The sequence below is a fragment of the Narcine bancroftii genome, chromosome 6 (genome assembly GCF_036971445.1).
Source record: "Narcine bancroftii isolate sNarBan1 chromosome 6, sNarBan1.hap1, whole genome shotgun sequence".
Lineage (NCBI taxonomy): Eukaryota > Metazoa > Chordata > Chondrichthyes > Torpediniformes > Narcinidae > Narcine > Narcine bancroftii.
Genome location: NC_091474.1, coordinates 235,230,512 through 235,251,659, shown reverse-complemented (window position 1 = coordinate 235,251,659; position 21,148 = coordinate 235,230,512). Strand labels below are relative to the sequence as shown.

Genomic DNA, 21,148 nt, shown 5'->3' with positions numbered 1-21,148 from the left:
TATTTTACTGTTAGTTCAGGATGTGCCCTACTTTTTTTGATGATTTACTTTGAACACTTTTCATTTGATCCATTTGCAGTGCGCTTGGCGGGACCTCTGCTCTCCACATCCCTCCATTCCCCAGCGGTGGCTGCCTCATTGATTATGTACCACAAGTTTGTCAATTACTCACCAATAAGGTAACAGAAATACAATGCACCATTCAATTGAATTTCAATTCATGATGAAGGTGAAATGTGGACCAATAAGTTAGAACTAAATTCTTTTATATACTGAACAAATTATGGATCGAATTGTACTATACCTAATATCTTTTCTTTCTTCCTTTATTCTTTCTTTTTCTGTTTATCATAGGGTTATTATTTCGGGGGAGGAGGTTGGTGGGCTTTTTGGGGAGTATATAAACCATCATGTATAATGGATATATTGTGGCAACACCCATATTTGATGGCCAGGCGAACCGACTCTGTGTCATGTGCGCACCATCGGAGTAGCCGCATCAAAGATGGCATTGCATGGCCTTCTTTTCTGGTAGCTGCTCGGGGCCCAAGTGCATGCAGGTAGTGTGCTTACATTACGATAATGGGGTTTCCAGTGCGCTGTGGTGGGAGCTTTGAATGCCTTAAAAGCAGCACTGAGCTAGTCAAAGTTCACGAGTTCCAACTAGCCCACTGACTGTTGGTCTTATTCTTTCGCTCGGTTAACACGCTCACAACGTTGGTGACCACGACGAGTCCAAACGTTTTTTTATGGACTACTCAACATGGATGCCACAGCAGTAAGTGCCGTTGCGCTGAAACTGCCCACCTTCTGGACACTACGACCCCACACATGGTTTGGACAAGCAGAGGCACAGTTCCAGATTAAACAGATCTCTTCCGACTCTACCAAGTATTATCACATAGTCAGCTTCTTGGACCAGGAGACCGCGGCCAGGGTAGACGACCTCATCCAGGCCCCACTGGAGAAAGGTAAATACAATGCTCCGAAAGCATTAATCAACACATATGAGCTCTCTAGACACGAGAGGGCAACCAGGCTCAAGCACCAGAAAGCTATCCACCCTCATGGACGAGATGCTCACGCTGGCAGAAGGTCACAACCCCTGCCTCATGTTTGAACAGTTTTTTTTAGAGGAGCTGCCAGACAACATTCAGCTGCTGGTAGCTGACGCAGATTTCAGCGACCCCAGAAAGGTCGCAGCCAAAGCAAACATCCTCTGGCCTACCAAATGAGAAACCGAGTCCGTCGTCAGTCAGTTGACCAGACCCAAGACAGAACCACAGACCAAACCCTGCTCGTCCTGAGATCAACAGCGCCCCTGGAAAACAAGTGAGAGAACACACAGCAAATGCCATCAAAGTTGGGGAGCAGATGCCCACAAATGCCGACAACCTCCATGTTTCCGGAAAATGCCAGGGCCAGCCGCTGCTAATGGTTTCGGCGGCTAGTCAACCAGACAGCCTACTCCATGTTTGCGATCAGATCTTGGGCTGCAGGTTTCTTCTTGACACAGGTGCAGAAATCAGCATCATTCCACCAACGGCACTTGAAACCTGTACAAAGCATCGAGGCCCCACCCTGTGAGCTGCCAATAACAGCTCTATAAGGACCTTCGGAAAGTGACAGGTGGCGGTTCGGTTAGGAAGTGAGACATTCAACTGGGTTTTCACATTCTCCTCAGTGGAAAATCCTCTCCTCTGGGCAGATTTCTTGAGAGGACATAGCCTGCTGGTCGACCTCAAACCCAAGAGTCTGGTCCATGCTGAGACTTTTCAAACATTCCCTCTCAAAGATGCCGAAATGCTAGCCCTTCAACTTGCCTCGGTCACGTCTATCACCAACAAATTCAGCCTTACAGTCATAGACCAGTTCACCAGGTGGCATGAGGTTGTCCCAATCACCGAAACAACAGCTGACTCCTGCGCCAGGGCCCTGCTGTCTACATGGACATCACATTTCGGCATCCTGGCACATATAACCACAGACTGGGGAGCCCTGTTCACTTCCGTCCTTTGGTCTGAATTACCCAGCTTTCTTGGCCCGCAGCTACACCACACCCCAGCCTACCACCCCCAATCCAATGGCCTGGATGGTCATTTCCACAGGCACCTCAAGTCAGCGTTCATGGCCAGGCTGATGAGCCCCAACTGGGTGGATGAGCTCCCTTGGGTCCTTCTTGCCATCCTCACAGCTGAGATGGTTTACGACACACGCCTGATAGTACCTGGCAAATTCCTGCCGGTAACACGCGACCAGGAACCAGAAAACACCACAGTGCTACAGCAACTCCGTGAGAAACTAAGTACCCTCGCACCCAGACCACCGACCCACCATGGACAACCCCCCCCCCCCCCTCCTCCATCCCCAAAGACTTAAAAAATTCCGTTTGTGTTCATCCACCTGGGCATCCACCGTTTGCCCCTCCAACGACCTTACAAACTGATACGGAATAACGGTTCAGCTTTCACTCTTGACATTGGGTGCCAGGAGAAGTTTTTCACCATTGACCACTTGAAGCCAACATACCTGGATTTAAGCCAGCCAGTCCCATGACAGCCAGCCAAGTGCCGGGGCAGACCTTCTAAATGAAAGACTGTACAAACTTTGAGCAAGGCAGACACTAGCACCAGTTCTAGGTGGATGGGGGGTGTGGGTGGGTTGTGTTGCGACACCAGGCGAACTGGTTCCGTGTGTTACGCGCATACCATCAGAGCAGCTGCATCAAAGGTGGTGTCGTGCGGCCTTCTTTTCTAGTAGAAGCTCGGGGCACGCTTACGTCACGATGACATGGTTTCTGGTGCGCGGGGGTAGGAGCTTTGAATGCCTTAAAAACGGCAGCTCACTAGTCAAAATAATCACGAGTTCCAACAGCCCACCGACTGCTGGTCTCATTCTTTAGCTCAGTTAGCAGGCTCGCTACAAAATGATTATTACACTTTGTAGTTTGACATAAATGCATGTATGGAAGACTTAAATAAAATATTCAGAAAGAAAAGAATTGTGCTACACCTAAGAGATGGGGGTCTTTGTAGACTATTGGCTTGATTACAATATAGATAGGTTTGTAGTTCAATTATACTCTTCTGTTCAATCAGAAAATTTTGTGTTCATGTGGTGTATATGACACTGAACGTATAATTTAAGCTTGTGTTAATTGGTCTGCACACAAAACATTTGCAGCCTTATTCTAAAATGGTTGGGGGAGGGGGCGGGTGAGTTACTGTGAGAAGCTAGGAGGAAATTCTTGCACTGATTGCACAGAATAAAGAAGCGATAGAGGGTTACGCAATATTGGAAACTTATTTTCAGCCATTAATATCACTTCGTCTTGGACAGTTTATATGTGATAGTCCTGCATTTGATATCTTCTAAGCCAATTTCTATGCAGATCGGATTTGCCTTTGCCATTTCAACCACCCATGAATAATCTTTGCCCTTATTTAAAATCAGCTGAGCTTGTTTCATAACTTCTGAATAACAAGGAATATAAGATTAATAACTTGCTTTTTGTATGCGTAGCCTTAATCATTATACCATCACAATCTTGATATGGATTAAAACCCATTGAGATTATACTGTCTGCAATTGATATTCCAGTTGAGATGAGTAGTTAGAACAAATAATTGTCCAAGATAGGCAATTAATCAAATTACAATTATTCTTAAGAATAATCTCAACCAGGATGATCAGATTTTGGAAAGAATATCCCTCCTACAAATATGACATAAATTCTCTGGTTGATCTGCAAAAATGCACGCTCTCTAAAAAGGTACCGATCTCACTGATTCAGCAAGTTAATTACAGCTAGATGAATACTTGTTTAAAGATGTTTTGAATTCTATTTAGTAAAATAACTGTTTGTAATTATTATAAACTATCATTTTCCTTCACACCTAATACAATGCTTTAATGTACTAGGCATGATAAAATGTTGAGTGCATTACTGCGGAGTAATCATCCAGTGTTTGCTTCCCAGCATAACAGTTTGAGATCCAGAAGTTAGCATAATTTCCATGAAGTTACGTTGCTTGATTAAAATCAGTTACAGTTTGATTGTTGAATCGTTATAATAATCAGTAATGTAATTTACCGAAAAATGTTAGCTGACTGTAACTAATACGCGTTTCCAGTGCCACATGCTCTTGATTCTAATTGCAGTGGCCAAGCATTCTGTTCCTTTGTATCAAGCTAGCTGTACATTGAGTGCAGTGGTTCAAGAAAAAGACGCAGCAGTCATCAACCTGCAATGTTAACTCTTCCTCTCTTCACAGATGCTGCCTCTCCTGCTGAGTATTTCCAGTATTTTCTATTTTTTATTTTATGGCTAATGCATTTGCCAAGTCTTCGTCCTTGATGTCCTGTGCTGCGGTACCTGGGAATGATATTCAAATGTGTTTTCTTATTTTCTGTCAGTGTGCTACTTTTATTTTCCAGTTCAAGTTCATAAGCATGGTTGATTAAAACAATCCAGAGTTAAGAATTCTGACTCTCGTTTGCACTGAATGTGTGGCCACTGGAATTCCAGTGGACATGATGAAATAACCACACGAGGTGTTTCTTCAGTGAATCAAATGGATTTACTGTTCAGAACAGTATTAAAAGTCCGAATCACACGCCCGACGCATGTGTTGATGTCATCACGCACTGATGTCACATAGCCGATTCGATGCCTTCTTGGAGTTGTAGTGCCGCCATAGCTCTGCTACATTTGTGTAAAGTCTTTTTTAAGACCATGCCACACGAACCTGTCCGAAACCATACAAACGATTAATCTAATTGATGGATGTGAGCGATTATGCACAGAGTCGAATACTCAAAAGTATCCATGATGATGGAACTACTGGGCATGGGTGACCCGTTGATATATCACAGAGGAGTAGTTTGCCATGATGTCCAAACTGGACATCCTTCAATTGCAGGTTTGTGATTGCAATCTGAAAAGTATTCGTCTCATGGTCATGTTCTTGGGCCACGGCTAAAGCTGCGTAGCAAATACCTTGATCTACAGATGAAAACTTGAGTGGAGCAGAACGAGACAGTGCATCAGCTACTACGTTGTCTTTGCCCAAAATATGTACTATTTTTGTGGAAAATTCTGAAATAAATGATAATTGCCATTGTTGTCACGCTGACCAGGGCTCTGGGACCTTGGAAAACGCAAATGTTAAGTGCTTGTGGTCGGTGTACATAGTAATTCTTTGCCCTCCAAAAAAAATAACAGAAATGTTGAATAGACAAGTAAATTGTCAAAAGCTTCTTATCAAAAGCACCTTATTTCTTTTCTGCTTCACGAAGATGGATGGTGGCTGAAGAATGCTAATGGCTTCCATTGTCCGTTGACATATTGATGAAGTGCACCTCCTATGGCCATATTGGAAGTGTCTGTGGAAAGGGCAGTGGCTGCATTTAAAACTGGGTAGCTGAGCATGGTGGCATGAGGCAGCAAATCTTTCATCTTCAAGAAGGCGTTGTTTACGTCTTCAGTCCAATTGATAGTTTTTGCGTTACTAGACGGTAAATCAAAAAAGAGGCTTCATCATCTGAGCTGCTCCCAGAAGAAATCAACGATAAAAATTCATCATACCTAAGAATTTCTGTAGTCTTTTAACCATAGCAGGTTTTGAGTATTTGGTAATGGCCTCAATTTTGAATGTTAGTGGGGTCATGCCCTCCGGAGTAATTCTATGCCCCAAAAAATAAATTGTTTCTTGTCGAAAAACCCATTTATCTGGATTGATTGTCAGTCCAAATTTTTGAAGATGGATAAGAAGTGTACGTAGATGTTCCAAATGTACTTCCTTGGTTCCTCTGGCCACTTCAAATGTCATCGAAGTAAATGAAGTCATTGGTCATACCACGTCCTAAAGCATCCATCACCCATTGAAATGATTGAGTAGCATTCTTTAATCCGAATGGCCTTCTTAAAGATTTGAACAACCCACTCGGGGTAATTATTGCTGTTTTTGGAATGTCTTCCGGCTTCACCAATACTTGATGATGGCCACACACCAAGTCTATTTTAGAGAAGATTTTTACTCCATGCAAATTAGCCAAGAAATCCTGAATATGAGGTATCAAATAATGATCCGGAATGGTGACGTCGTTAAGTCAACTGTAATCTCCACATGGTTGCCCTCCAATGTGTTTTGAGTCCATGTGTAATGAAGATGCTCAGGGACTGTCGGACCTACGAATTATGCCTAGTTCCTCTTATCTTGGCAAAATCGTCCTTAGCTGAATGCAGTTTCACTAGTGGCAAGTGACGCGCTTTCACATGGATAGGTGGGCCCCTAGTACAAATGTGGTGAGTAACACCATGCTTTGCAGTGGAGGCGGAAAATTGTAGAGTAGTAATTTCAGGGAAATCTTCTAACAGCTTGGAGAATTCATCCACTAGTTTACAATGTTTGGAGGCACAGAGCAGGGGTATAGGCATCTGCCAGAGGTATGGTCTGAAAAGTAGTTCCATCTATTAGCCAACACCCTTTTAAGTCGACGAGGAATGAATGAGCCCAAAGAAAATCTGCACCAAGCAAAGGCCAGGGATACTGCTGCTATAATAAATGACCAAGTGTTAAGATGATTCTCGAACTTGACATTCATCTTCCTGGTGACAAAGGTCAGTATGTTGGAACTGTTAACTGCTCATAGTTGCAGGTCTGGGTAGGATGGAGAGTGTCAAACCAGTGAGTGGAAATACACTAACTTCTGAACTAGTGCCCACCAGAAATTTTCATTGGGAATGTTGGTCCCATACATACAATAGACTTGCAGGTTTTTCGCCAACCACTTACTGGTGATTGGCCTGAGTGTTTCCTGCAAATGAGCAGGGTGGGAGGCACTTGCAGGCATTTACTCCCCAACGCCTGTGATAATAACACCAAGATGAGGGGTCCACAGGTGGCTTACCCGTTTTGGGGCATTGTTTGTTTGTAGGGAGTGATGTGCTAAGAGCTCTAGAGTGTGACCCGGGGTCAGGAGTGAAGGAGTTGTTTGCACAGACTTGTTTTTCCTTGCTGTCCTTGTTACCCAGCTATAGAACGTCTGCCTCTGCTACTACAGCTCTTGGGTCTTCAAATGAACACTTGGGTAACAAGAGCCTAATATCATCTGGCATTCGTTCCAAAGAGAACTGCTCGAATAGCAGATTGGAACTTTCACCAGATGCCAGGAACAGGATTTTGTCCATTAGTTCTGAAGGGGCGTGGTCTCCCAACCCACTGAGGTGTAGTGGTTTGGATGCCCTTTCCCTATGGGAGATACCATATACCCACAATAAAAGTGCTTTTAAAGTGTCATACTTGCTGGAACATGGTGGATCCTCTAGGAAGTTGCTGACACCCTTTGCAACGGCCTGGTCCAGGACACTGACGAGACGGTAATAACAAGTGGTGTTCAACTCAACACAAGGCATTTCTAGAGTGAATTCAACGGATTTACTGTTCAGAACGTTGCAAACTTTTAAAAAGTCCGCGTCACGCACCCGGCATGCGTTGACGTCATCACGCACCGATGTCACGTAGCTGGTTCAATGCCTTCTGGGAGTTGTAGTGCCGCCATAGTGCCGCTACAAATGTGTAATTGTGGTAACATTTGCTTTTGAAGTTCTTGGAACCAAATTCAAAAGGCACATGGTACAATATCGTGTATTGTAGATTTAAATCACTTTTAGTTACCTATTTCTAGGAGGTCTACTAAGGTATCAATAAACAATTTCCTACGCCACTATTCTTCTCAATAAATAGCAAATATAACACACAGCGATGTTCCCACTGACTCTTGCACCCCACAAATTCTGCAAGCGTCCCATCCCTTTGAACATAGTGAAAAGATAACAGGTATTTTAATTGAATCAGTGTAACTAGATTTACAACTCCTGTCCACACTTGATATCAAGTTTAATTAACATTTAATAAATACTTATTTTTGTTTGATTTAATCCAAGGTGCAGTACATCATTCAGGGCTACCACAGAAGAAGGGAATACATCGCAGCCTTTCTGAGTCACTTTGGAACGTAAGTTGAAAGTCAGATAACATCATTTGTTTCTAAAGATTTGAGCATTCATTGTCTTTACATGTCTTGAATGCTTTTGATGCCTCAACTTTTTCATTTGGAGTTTTGGTGTGAAAAGGCAGCTGGGGGTTCTGAGCAAATGTTCCTATTCTCAATTAATACACATTGTGATTCCTAAAAAAAGCATCTGTCATGTTTTGGGCTGTTCTTTCAATTGTTCTGAAGGGCTTAAAGGCCCTCTGCCACATATTAAAGGCCCTCTGCCACATATTAAAGGCCCGCTGCTACATATTAAAGGCCCGCTGCCACATATTAAAAGCCCTCTGCCACATATTAAAGGCCCTCTGCCACATATTAAAGGCCCTCTGCCACATATTAAAGGCCCTCTACCACATATTAAAGGCCCTCTGCCACATATTAAAGGCCCTCTGCCACATATTAAAGGCCCTCTACCACATATTAAAGGTCCTCTGCCACATATTAAAGGCCCTCTGCCACATATTAAAGGCCCTCTGCCACATATTAAAGGCCCTCTGCCACATATTAAAGGCCCTCTGCCACATATTAAAGGCCCTCTACCACATATTAAAGGTCCTCTGCCACATATTAAAGGCCCGCTGCCACATATTAAAGGCCCTCTGCCACATATTAAAGGCCCTCTGCCACATATTAAAGGTCCTCTGCCACATATTAAAGGCCCTCTGCCACATATTAAAGGCCCTCTGCCACATATTAAAAGCCCTCTGCCACATATTAGCCCTCTGCCACATATTAAAGGCCCTCTGCCGCATATTAAAGGCCCTCTGCCACATATTAAAGGCCCTCTGCCACATATTAAAGGCCCTCTGCCACATATTAAAGGCCCTCTGCCACATATTAAAGGCCCTCTGCCACATATTAAAGGCCCTCTACCACATATTAAAGGCCCGCTGCCACATATTAAAGGCCCTCTGCCACATTAAAGGCCCTCTGCCACATATTAAAGGCCCTCTGCCACATATTAAAGGCCCTCTGCCACATATTAAAGGCCCTCTGCCACATATTAATGAACTTTCATTATCGTCGTCGTCAATTTCTATTGTAGCAATACTCTGTTACTAATATAAACTGTAGAGCAAGAACCAACAGCAAATAAGTGTCTACAAAGTCTGCTGATTGGTCCTAAATTAGTAGTGCATACGCTTTGTTCACCCCTTAACTCAGTCCAAGAAACATAGCCGCCACAAATTCAAAATAAATCAGTCTCATTTCTCCAATTCACTTTTGTAAAAAAATTGTTTTAGTTTCTCTCCAAAATTTTACCTTCCACCCATTCTCAAAAATTATCAAATTTTGGTGGTGAGATGGCTTTAATGATGAGTGGAAGTCCATTGAAGAGTTTCCTTGGATTTTCCATCTTCTTACCATTGTATTACTCCTGAGCATTGTGTTCGTGCCTGAGGATGCACCACATTTAAACTAATCTGCCCTCTTCACGTTCAGCTCAATGGAATGCAAAATTTGTGGTGCATGACAAAAGTGCTACATCAAGTTTGACCAATGGTATTTTTTCATTACAGTGCTTGGTATGAGAATGTGGTGATAGTTTTAACTAAAATAACAAAATGCAAACATATAATCTTTAGGGTGGTAAACTTACCATTTACTGCACACTCTGGAATGTAATGCATTCCAGATATTGTTAAATCAGTAAAAGTGGATAAATGTGGGCAGAAATGAGTGTATTTAATGAAATATTTGCTTTTTGCTCTCTGACTGATGATAATTTGATGAATTTCTATGTAAGATTGATTTATTATAAAACTTGTCTAATGTTGGTTGAATTTATTGAGAGAAACTAAATTCTCCAAGCTGTGTTAATATTTTACATATTTACTCAAAATGACGAGGGGGACAATTTTGGAGTTTTCACCAAGATAGCTAGCTGAATTATGAGTTTTGGAGGAAAATATTCTCTGCCACCACATCAGCTTAAAACCAATTGAAAATTGTAAAAAACTCTGGATACAACAAAACTGAAAATTCTGGAAACAGTCAGGCTGTATCTATGGTAAGAGAAACAGAGCTAACACTTAAGGCAGTCATTTTTTTTGTTATCTCTTGGATATTGTTGAGCACAATTTGTTTAATAATAGCCTGTTCACAATTTTATGGTATATAATTAAGTGATGTACAGATAATCATTTTATATAGCAATTTTAGGACTTGTACCAAAAGTATTAGATATGACAAGTGACCGAAGTGTGTACAAGGGAAGACTTTGGATCTAGTGATGATTAGTTTCAAGATAATAGTACAAAATATAGGTTTAGTCCTCGAATTGAGATTTTAAATTGGAGAAAGGCCAATTTTGATTAAATCAGAAAGGACCTGACAAGTGTAGATTGGGTTAGCTTATTTTCGTGCAAAAGTGTGCTTGGTAAGTGGGAGGCCTTGAAAGGTGAAATTTTGAGAGAATAGAGTTTGTATGTTCCTGTCAGAATTAGAATCAAGATGGGCTGGTATTAGAAATCTTGGTTTTCATGAGATATTGAGGCCTTGGTTCAGGAGGAAAATGTCTGTTTTTGTCCAGTAGAGTTCTATTGACACATTACAACTGTCAGGATTTCAATTAAATATTTGAAAGAATCTATCATTTTTTTTCCTTCCACTAATGAGGCTCTAGCTTTCTATTTCAATTTGTTTCCTATTTAATCTTCTGTTCCTAGTGTCTGGTTTTTAAAGTAATTATTTACCTGACAACTTTCGTCTGCATCCAATCACAGACATTCCCTCTATCCTCCTCCTCCCCTCCCTATCACTTCAGCTTATGTTATGACACATTTTCTTGCTTTTCCAGTTCTGAGTAAGCTTGAATTCTTGTTTTTCTCCCTACTGTTTGAACTTCTTACTATTTACATCATTTTCAACTTTAGTTTTAATCTTCCACCTTTGAGATGGAAAAGAATTGCTATTTGTTCCCTGTTACTGGCTCTTAATCCAAAGTCTGAGCTACATTCAAAATATTTTATAAAATGTAGAAGGAAGAGATTTGCCTTGAACACTTGTTTATGCAGTTAATTCCAGATTCCTGCCACCTTTATAATTGAAACGTTTTTCCTGACTTCCCTTCTTCCAATTATTATAGATTGATGTCCACTTATTGCCAACAACTTTGTACAGATAGTTTTGATAACTCTTGATGCCAAGTTAAAGAAAATCTTGTCTACTCAAAGTGCTTTAGGTGCAATTTCTCAAAGAGCAAAATAATGTTGCTGCCAGTTTTGACCATCTGGATTGCAAAAAAAGGCTTTAAATTCATTAGACAACATAGTCTGTGTGCATTAGATGTTTTGAAATTGTAAGCCCACACATTGGTCTAAAAATTTGATTCTGTGGCAATATTTGTCCCAACACTGAGCATATGAAGTTTTTTGCCTGGATTGGAACATGATTACTGTGGTTTGTGGGTTGATTTGAGTCACTCAGGAAACTTGACCTATTGGAGTTCATAGCTGTGGAGATCAGCCATTTTACACAATGGAGATGAACTTAACTATGTCATTCCTTGTTCACTGTTCTTTTGCAACATTACTAGAATAAATTAGTTCACATGATGCCAAAGTTGACTGTTACTGCGAACTCTCACCTCATGAGATTTTAAAGGGGTGCTTGTTTGCCCTTTCAAACTACTTCAAAAATTCCCATCTTGTACGTGATTCCCATTATGTATTTACCTTTGGGGCTTCATCTCCATTTTAAAGTCACCGTCCTCACCTCCAACCCCTGAATCACTCACCCACCAGCCTCTAAACCAGTGATTCTCAACCTTTTTTTTCACACAAATACTACCTTAAGTAATCCCTTACTAACTATAGAGCACCTATGGCATTGGTTAGTAAGGGATTACTTAAGCTGTTATGTGAGGGAAAAAAATAGTTGAGAACCACTGCTTTAAACCCTCAGTTGCTGGATGCCTAAAATTAAAGACCCTGATCGTAATGAATGGCGGAGCAGGCTCGATGGGCCATTTTTGGCCTACTCCTGTTCCTACTTCCTATGTTCCTATGAATGGCCATCAACCACTTAGTTGAATGTAAATGGATTTAATCTCATGCAAGCTTTATTTAGTAGAACTCAGCTTTTCCACAGAGCAAGACAGTAAACAAAGAATTATTGCCACTTTTTGCAACAATTATTACATCTTTAAGCATCGATTAATTTCTATGCCATTGAATACAGTGTAATCTTTCTCAATAATCATTTATTAGATATGAGCAGGCTTTGAAAATGGAATAAGGAAGACTATTATTTTTCTGAATGTCATTTGCTAATTCTCTTTACAAATTATAATCCTATTTTGATTCATTGGTATTAATTTCCCTTTTCTTTTCCAGAGGTGTTGTAGAATATGATGCCGAAGGATTTACCAAACTCATATTATTACTAATATGGAAGGATTTTTGCTTTTTAGTTCACAGTAAGTAAGATTTCTTTTCAACGGATATCTCACATGTGACTGGGAGTATTTTTGGATTGCTGTGATTAGCTTTTGTGCCATAGAATTCAGAGGTTACATGGCTTGATTTTTGAATTAGTAGCATGGAAAACAAATTAAACTGCAGGTAAAATAAAAATAAATGCTAGGTTGGTCACATGGAATGTTCCTTAGTTGCTTTGATTTATTAATTATTTAAATCCTTCAAACATACTAATGATATGTCACAGCATTGCCTTTTAGTAGAGTCCACATTTTACTCATACTAGAAGGTTTGGAAGTTATTTGAGCATTTTGTTACTTTCCATTTATGTTCAATCCTGCTCCTTCTCCTGTATACTTTCACTTTCCTGGCTCCAAAGCAGATAACTAAGTCAGAGTAACAGGTTTGACAGTCTTAATGTTTTCCAATTCAATTCTCATCCATATATTCTGGTGTTAAATGTGCTAAATATCACCAAGGTTTAATTTCATCCAAATATGGCAGCACATCTTTTACCAGTTTCTGCTTCTAACATGGAGCTAAACTAATTAGGCTTTGGTGAGTTAGATGATGATGTTTTCAGGATTCCTTTATTATGTAACAGTACAGTTATATAACACAAAATTGCCTTCTGCCTACTGTAAAGCAGACAAAGAGTCACCTGTTCAATCCATCAACAATCTGAACTCCAGATCCAAACCTCCGACACATTTAGGAAGCCTTCAGCACCAAAGCTCTTCAGGAGCACCCTCTCTAATTCTGGGTCCGATACCTGGTTCCAAAGAACCAGTCTCCAGTCGCCCTCAGCCTATGTGAGGACCTTGATCGCAATATTATTGCATGTGGCCCAGGATTCTATATGTGGTAAAATAATCCTTTCATAAGAAAACATGCACTAAGGCCTTCCTCCATGATCTCCCATTGGTACAGATGAATGAAGAAATATCATGATTTGGGGACAACTGGTCATTTGGATGTAGGGAGGTTGATGAATAGAGGCAGGGACTGATGCAAAAGAGTTGAGAAGATGGCTGGGTGTAGGAACATGAGTGTTGCTGGGATTGGAGAAACAATCTTCCTGTGGCGATGATGTGCAAGGTGGGATGATAAGGAGGTAAGATGGGGTGGTTGGGGAGATAGGATCACAGCAGTGATCTAAGGAACAGCAACATTTGGGGAAATGTGTGGGCAATCAGCAATAAAATCCAAAGAAGGAACTTATCTTAAAAAAAAGGTTCACCAGCAATGGCTCAGCTAAGGCTAATTGAGAAGCTGACTTCACCCTATTTCACTATATAAAACTTCACTACTTGTTTTCCCCTGCACAATACAATTATGCATTAGTTAAATTAAAATGAACTCTGTGGCTATTTAAAGTCCCACTGCTATCCAGTGACCTCTCTGTGTTTCTTCTTTGGCTTGGCTTCGCGGACGAAGATTTATGGAGGGGGTAAAAAGTCCACGTCAGCTGCAGGCTCGTTTGTGGCTGACAAGTCCGATGCGGGACAGGCAGACACGGTTGCAGCGGCTGCAGGGGAAAATTGGTTGGTTGGGGTTGGGTGTTGGGTTTCTCCTCCTTTGCCTTTTGTCAGTGAGGTGGGCTCTGCGGTCTTCTTCAAAGGAGGTTGCTGCCCGTCAAACTGTGAGGCGCCAAGATGCATGGTTTGAGGCGATATCAGCCCACTGGCGGTGGTCAATGTGGCAGGCACCAAGAGATTTCTTTAGGCAGTCCTTGTACCTTTTCTTTGGTGCACCTCTGTCACGGTGGCCAGTGGAGAGCTCGCCATATAACACGATCTTGGGAAGGCGATGGTCCTCCATTCTGGAGACGTGACCCACCCAGCGCAGCTGGATCTTCAGCAGCGTGGACTCGATGCTGTCGACCTCTGCCATCTTGAGTATGATGTGTTCACTGAGGACCTCACATCCAATTTACTGTGTGTGCCACTGGCCCACAAATTTTCCAGTCACATTTTATCATCTTTTTTCCCCAAAAAATTACATCATAAATTTCTAGATGAGGGGATTTTGTAGTTGATTTATTTTAATTAAAAACTATTTACTATCCAACATCCACCTATTTCTTTCTATCCACTCATAACCTGCCACTCCTGAATCCATGCTGAGTCTGCCTGATGGATAGTTTCTGCCCAGATTTCTCGTTATTTCTTCCTCTCATTATGCAGTAACCTTTTAGGCAGAATTTATTAAATGACTTTCAGATTCTCAATGGGCCAGATGTTCTCTGACAAACCAGCTATCAGCTCTTTGGACTATGAGGTTTTGTAACGCATTACTGCCACACCACAACTTTAATTACCTTGACACTGGGTGCAGGAAGGACCGCCCTCCCATAGGAATTGAGGCCCAATTTAAAAGTTTGCAATGAGGGGAGGGATGAAAGCCTTTGCCAGACTACCAATGATATCAACAACTTTCTTGCAAGATGAGCCATATCCCTTAAATAAAAACAGGCCCGGCCCTTTTGAGTCTGGGAGTTCTGCACCTCTCCTCATTTGCCATTGGTTTAGATACCACGTGGCCATCAATCAAGTAAGTCTTGAGTTATTCATGCTATTTAAAATAGGTTTAAGTTCCTGCGAGAGGAAGTGTGTGGTCTGGATAACATTGCAGTTGATGGTCATATGGTCACCAACCCAACAGTGAGGCTGAAGTTTCTAGCCACAAAAAGGCCCAGAAAGCTTTTTATCCATGCTAAAGGACTGCTGCTCCTCCTGCAATGTATTTCTGGCACAGGCTTCCAACCATTCACTAAACTGCAGATTTTTATAATTTCACTGCCTTCTCATTTCCGCTTCTTCCCTTGATAGCATTTTTCTGGATCCCAGGTTGAGAATTAATGCCACAGAATACTAATGAGAGCAGCAATATAGATGTGTGTTTGTGTGTGTGTGTGTGTGTGTGTGTGTGTGTGTATATACATATATATATATATATATATAGTAGTCGTATAGTAGCGCAGCGAAATAAACACGGAAATTGTTGTAGTTGAGTCAAGACCAACTCCTTTACTCAGTAATCACGTGCACCTTTTAAACAACCCGCTCCAGACAGCTTTCTGATGCTCGACACGGAAATGACATCAATGAGCCCAGTACCTCGTGGCTTCCTACCCCTGTTCCACTGTGTGACTCAGCCCGCCACAAGAACCTCTCCCAGAACCAGTGTCAAGAGGTGATGATCCACGCATTGATAGCCCTTCTGCCTGTTTAGGCAGGTGATCTCTCCGTTGTGGGTACACAACTGTCACCGGTTGCTGCGTCCAAATGTGCTGGCTTGAGGCAGTCAACCATGAGTGTCTCTTGCCTGCCTCCAATGTTCCACACACATGTTACACCATTGTGCTGAATCACTTTGTACGGACCTTCAAACGGGCACTGAAGAGAATTACAGTGCATCCTTCATTGTACGAAAACATTCACAGTTCTTGAGATTTCATGGGATATATGAAGTGGTTGAATTGTGTCTCAAGGTAGGAACAGGTGCCAATGTGCCAACTTTCTTATGTAGTTGCATTAGGAGTGCCATAGGTGAATCTATCTGTCCCTGGGCAGCTGGCACGAATTCTCCCAGAACAATGAGCAGAGCTCCATACACCAGTTCAGCAGAAGATATGGTGAGATCCTCTTTTCAAGGCAACTTGTCCACCCAATCCGGGCCTTTGAGGCATGCCTTGAGGGCCGACTTCAAATGGCGATGGAATCTCTCCATAAGGCCATTGGATTGTAGGTGGTATGCCATGGTGTGATGCAACTGGGTGCTGAGAAGCTGGGCTACCGCCGTTCACCACCCCCCCCATCTGAGGTCATGTCTGTCGGCACCCTGAAGCGAGCTACCCAGTTCGTAATAAAAGCTCTGGCACAAGGTGTCGTGGAGGTGTCCAAGAGTGGGTCAGCCTCTGGCCACCTGGTGAACCTATTGACCATTGTTTCAAGTACTTGGCATATCACAATGGTTGCAGTGGTCCCATGATGTCCACGTGCATGTGGTCAAAACACCTGTGCACTAGGGGCAAAGACTGGAGCGGTGCCATCACATGCCTCTATGTTTTGGAGGTCTGACAATATACACAAGTTCTGGCCCACTGTCCAACCTGCTTCCGTAGATCATTCCACGCAAATTTTCCTGCTACGAGCTGTGTGGTGGCTCGAATGGACAGGTACACCAGATCATGAATCACATCAAACATCCAGCTTTTTCAAGCATCAAGAACAATTGATTGAGGTTCACCTGTTGACACGTTGCATAGGAGTGTAATTGCGGAAGGTCTGAATGTCAAGTTTCCAGCTTGAGCCCCAATGCCATTGCTATGATAGGCCACTATGTCATCATCCTGCTTCTGTGCTGCTATGAGAACTGCAAAAGTCAATATCCAGAGAAAATGTGTGGACTGAATGGCCAGTCGTGAAGGATACCGCATCCGCTACGTGATTGTTCTTGCCCACAATACGCAGAATAGATGTGGTACACTCCAAAATAAAACAGAAATGCCTCTGTTGCCTTGCAGACCATGGGTCCAAAACTTTGGCAAAGGCAAACATGAGTGGCTTGTGGTCTGTGAAGACGACGAAATCTCTCTCTTTGAGAAACGGTGGATGGCCAGGTAAAGGCCAAGAGCTCCCTATCAAACATGCTATATTTTTGCTTAGGAGGCCTTAATTGCTTGCTGAAAAAATCCAACGGTTTCCAATTGCCCTCGACCAGTTGTTCCAGCACGCCACCGATGGCCGTGCTAAACCATCCACTTTGAAAGCCATAGGCACATTGGGTCGAGGATCCATCAATATGGTCATGTTGGCCATCGCTTCCTTGGATCTATTGAGGGCCGCTTTCTTTTTCTCGTCCCACTTCAGGTTTTTTGGTTGCCCCGGAAAGAAGTCCAAAAAGGGGTTGCATAATTCAGGCCAACCTTAGCTAAAACCATGGTAAAAATTTACAATTCCAATGAACTCTTCCAGACCTTTACCGTGTCTGGCTTGGAGAACTTCTGTATGTCCTCCACCTTGGATGGGAGCGACACTTTTCTGTGCCGATTGATGTGATGGCCTTGAAAATCAATGAAGGACAGGCCAAGCTGGCATTTGGCTGGATTGATAGCCAGGCCATTGTCACTGAGTCGCCGGCAGAGTAGGTATGTTTACCATACTCTTGACAAGAGCGCTAGCAATCAGAATATCACCCAAATAAATGAATACAAAATCCAGGCCGCGACCCACAGAGTCCATTAGCCTCTGGAAAGTCTGTGCAGCATTCCTCAGACCGAAGGGCATATGCAGAAATTGGAAGAGGCTGAATGGCGTGATGAGTGCTGTCTTGGGCATGTTGAATCGGAATTTGATGATATCCCCTCACCAGGTGATTTTGGAGAAAATCTTGGCCTCGTCCAGGTTTGCGGTGAAGTCCTGGATGTGAGGGATGGCTGCCGTGACATCGTTTAACTGGCTTCCATCCACCAGTCATTTTCAGCACCCTGTCCAAGGGGAATAGCAACAGACTGTCAGAGCAATGGACTATGCCAATTTTCTCCATTTTAAGGAACTCCTCTGACGATTTTTACATTGTCTGGAGGTAGTCTGCGTGCCTTGGCATGCAGTGGCACTCCTCCCGCAGGGATATGTTGTTTGACACAGTGCTTGGGCATAACAGCGGAGAACTGCATGGTGACAATGTCTGGAAATTTTGCCAAGATCTTGGCATACCTGTTCAGGGAGAAGGTCACCAAGTCCAAATAGGGTGCAGGCAGAGCGGACTGATGTAAGGCCACCAATTCAAATGTTCTGGAGTTAACCATCCACTTAACCTTTACGTGAGCTCATAGGAAATCTACCCCCAGCAGAGATTGTGATACATCAGTCAATGTGAATGTCCATTTAAATCAGCAATGTCTGGATTCAAGTGGAATAGTCCACATCCCATATGTCCTAATATTGCTGCTGTTGGCAGCTGTGAGGGATGGTCCAGACGTTCCATTACGGGTGTCGCCCATAGGAGGCAAAACATTGATATCCGCTCCTGTGTCGACCAGGAGATGTCAAACCAAATGCCAGTCCCATAGGTCGAGGAGGTTGTCACGATGGCCAGCTGCCGGAGTCACTAGCGATGGCCAGCCTGGGCTTTTCCCGGGTAGGAGCAAGGCGAACGGCAACAACGGGCTGCAGAACCCCATGTCTGAGTATAGTAACACCATTGTTCTTTGTTTGGACTGTCATCCACAGTCATTGTCACTGCCAATTTTCCTGGAGTGTTGGCCCATCAAGAGCCCTGGTGTGTCGCAGCAAATTATTCAACGGTGGCTCCGCCGTGTTGTTTTACGTGCCAGAGGATAACAACATGGGCTGCCAGTTCACGGATATCATCAAAATCCACTAAGTCCAGGCGAATGTCTTCTGGCATCTGCTCCAGGTACAATTTTTCAAAAAGCAAACAGTGTTTGTGGCCACCCATCAGCGCCGGCATGTCATTCATAAGGGCAGAAGGTGTTCAGTCACTCAGGCCATCCATTCACACCAGCTTTGCTGCTCGTTCATGACTGGACAGCCTGAAGGTACAAATGAGTAGCATCTTAGTGGCATGGTACCTGTCATCCTCAGGGTGTTGACTCAGGAAATAAACAATTCTTCTGCCGTGACCTGGTCCAGTGAACTGACCATGTAGTAGTACTTCATGGCATCCACTGTAATATTTTGAACATGCTGAAACTAGACCACAGGCTGCAATATCCAAAAGATAGGTAGCGCTCATTTTGGGACCAAATTGCCGTTTGGTAGCAAAGTGAAGTAAACACGCAAGTCGTTGTAGTTGAGTCAAGACCAACTCCTTTACTCAGTAATCACACACCTTTTAAACAACCTGCTCCAGACAGATGTCTGATGCTCGGCCTGGAAATGATATCATCCATGCCGGCTGGCAGTGAGCCCAGTACCTCAGGGCTTCCTGCCCCTGCTGACTCAACTCTCTGTGAGTCAGTTCGTTTTGCAGTGTGGTTCAGCCTGCCACAATATATATATTTTTTTACAGGCATACCCTGTATAACACAGTTCTGAACAGCGTGGGTCTTGATATAAGGTGGTCGGTCCCTGACCCAAAGCGGTTGGAGCATGCACTTTCGTTCTATCTTAGATCCAATAAAAATGTAATTTCTGCACTTCTTCACCAGGTTGAAGATACAATTAGTGATATAATTGATAGATCCTGTGCTTATTTTGGTATGATTTCAGGTTGGTTAGCCATTCTTTCAGCATGTAATTTACAGTCAATTCAAAATGACAACATGGTCAATTATTTATTTATTTTCAAGGAAATTATATAAATCCCCTTCTCGAGCAGTTGGACACTGTTCTGGGTGGGCGGACCCTGTCCAGAGCAGTCAGTCCCTGTCCCAAGTGGGCAGTCCCCGTCCTGAGTGGTCACCATCCCAAGTGGGTAGTAACCATCCCAATCAAGTGGTCACTGAGTTTGCTGGAGACAGGCAGGGGGAACTGAAATTAAAGAAGTACAAACTAGATTAGACAAATATTTTCTTAAATAAACAATGTTCACTGATTGCTAATAAAGATCTTTGTCATTTTTCAGTTTTATATATCCTTTTTAAATGTTCTATCCACATGTATGCATAAATACAGTTTTCTTTAACACTGAACTTGTTTGGAACATATTAACTATAATATACGTGTGTGTGTGTGTGTGTGTGGTGTGTTGCGTGTGTGTGTTGAGTGTGTGTGGGTGTGTGTGTGGGTTGTGTTGTGTTGTGTGGGTGTGTGTGTGTGCTGTGTGTGTGTTGTGTGTGTGTGTTTTGTGTTGTGTGTGTGGGTGTGTGTGTGTGTGTTGTGGGTGTGTCTGTGTGTGGGTGTGTGTGTGGGTGGGTGTGTGTGGGTGGGTAGGTGTGTGTGGGTGGGTAGGTGTGTGTGGGTGTGTGTGTTGTGTGTGTGTGTGCGTTGTGTTGTGTGGGTGTGTGTGGGTGTGTGTGTGTTGTGTGTGTGTGTTGTCTTGTGTTGTGTGTTGTGGGTGTGTCTGTGTGTGGGTGGGTGGGTGTGTGTGTGTGGGTGTGTGTTGTGGGTGTGTGGGTGAGTGGGTGTGGGTGGGTGGGTGTGTGGGTGGGTGGGTGTGTGTGTGGGTGTGTGTGTGTATGTGATTTGTGTTGTGGGGGTGCGTGTGTGTTTGTGTGTGGGTGAGTGGGTGTGGGTGGGTGGGTGTGTGTGTGTGCGTTGTGTTGTGTGTGTGGGTGTGTGTGTTGTGTTGTATGTGTGGGTGTGTGTGTATGTGTGTGTGTTGTGGGTGGGTGGGTGGGTGTGGGTGTGGGTGGGTGGGTGTGGGTGGGTGGGTGTGTGTGTGGGTGTGTGTGTGTGGGTGTGTGTGTGTGCATTGTGTTGTGTGTGTGGGTGTGTGTGTGTTGTGTTGTGTGTGTGGGTGTGTGTTGTGTGTGTGTGTTGTGTGGTGTATGTGGGTGGGGGTGTGTGTGTGTTGTGTGTGTGTGTGTTGTGTTGTGTGTGTTGTGTGGGTGGGTGGGTGGGTGGGTGTGTGTGTGTGTGTGTGTGTGGATGTGTGTGTGTGTGTGTGTGTGTGTGTGTGAGAGACACAGTTAAATAATTAAGTTCAATATACCGAACTTCTTACTGTTTGCAACCACATGGGTATGTAACGATCAAACA

General features: G+C 43.2%; 1 protein-coding gene across 8 annotated transcripts in view; it reads left to right on the top strand.

Annotated features, from left to right (window-relative positions):
* babam2 (BRISC and BRCA1 A complex member 2) overlaps nt 1-21,148 on the top strand; it is a 243,420-nt gene that overhangs the window by 196,060 nt on the left and 26,212 nt on the right. For 6 of the 8 annotated variants that reach the window (XM_069887731.1, XM_069887732.1, XM_069887729.1 and 3 more), the window contains 4 exons: nt 80-179; nt 7,949-8,019; nt 12,396-12,478; nt 18,716-18,902. In XM_069887731.1, coding sequence (XP_069743832.1) covers nt 80-179; nt 7,949-8,019; nt 12,396-12,478; nt 18,716-18,902 — 441 coding nt within the window. The remainder of the gene's footprint in view (nt 1-79; nt 180-7,948; nt 8,020-12,395; nt 12,479-18,715; nt 18,903-21,148) is intronic. The other 2 variants (XM_069887730.1, XM_069887735.1) reach the window with 1 other exon arrangement.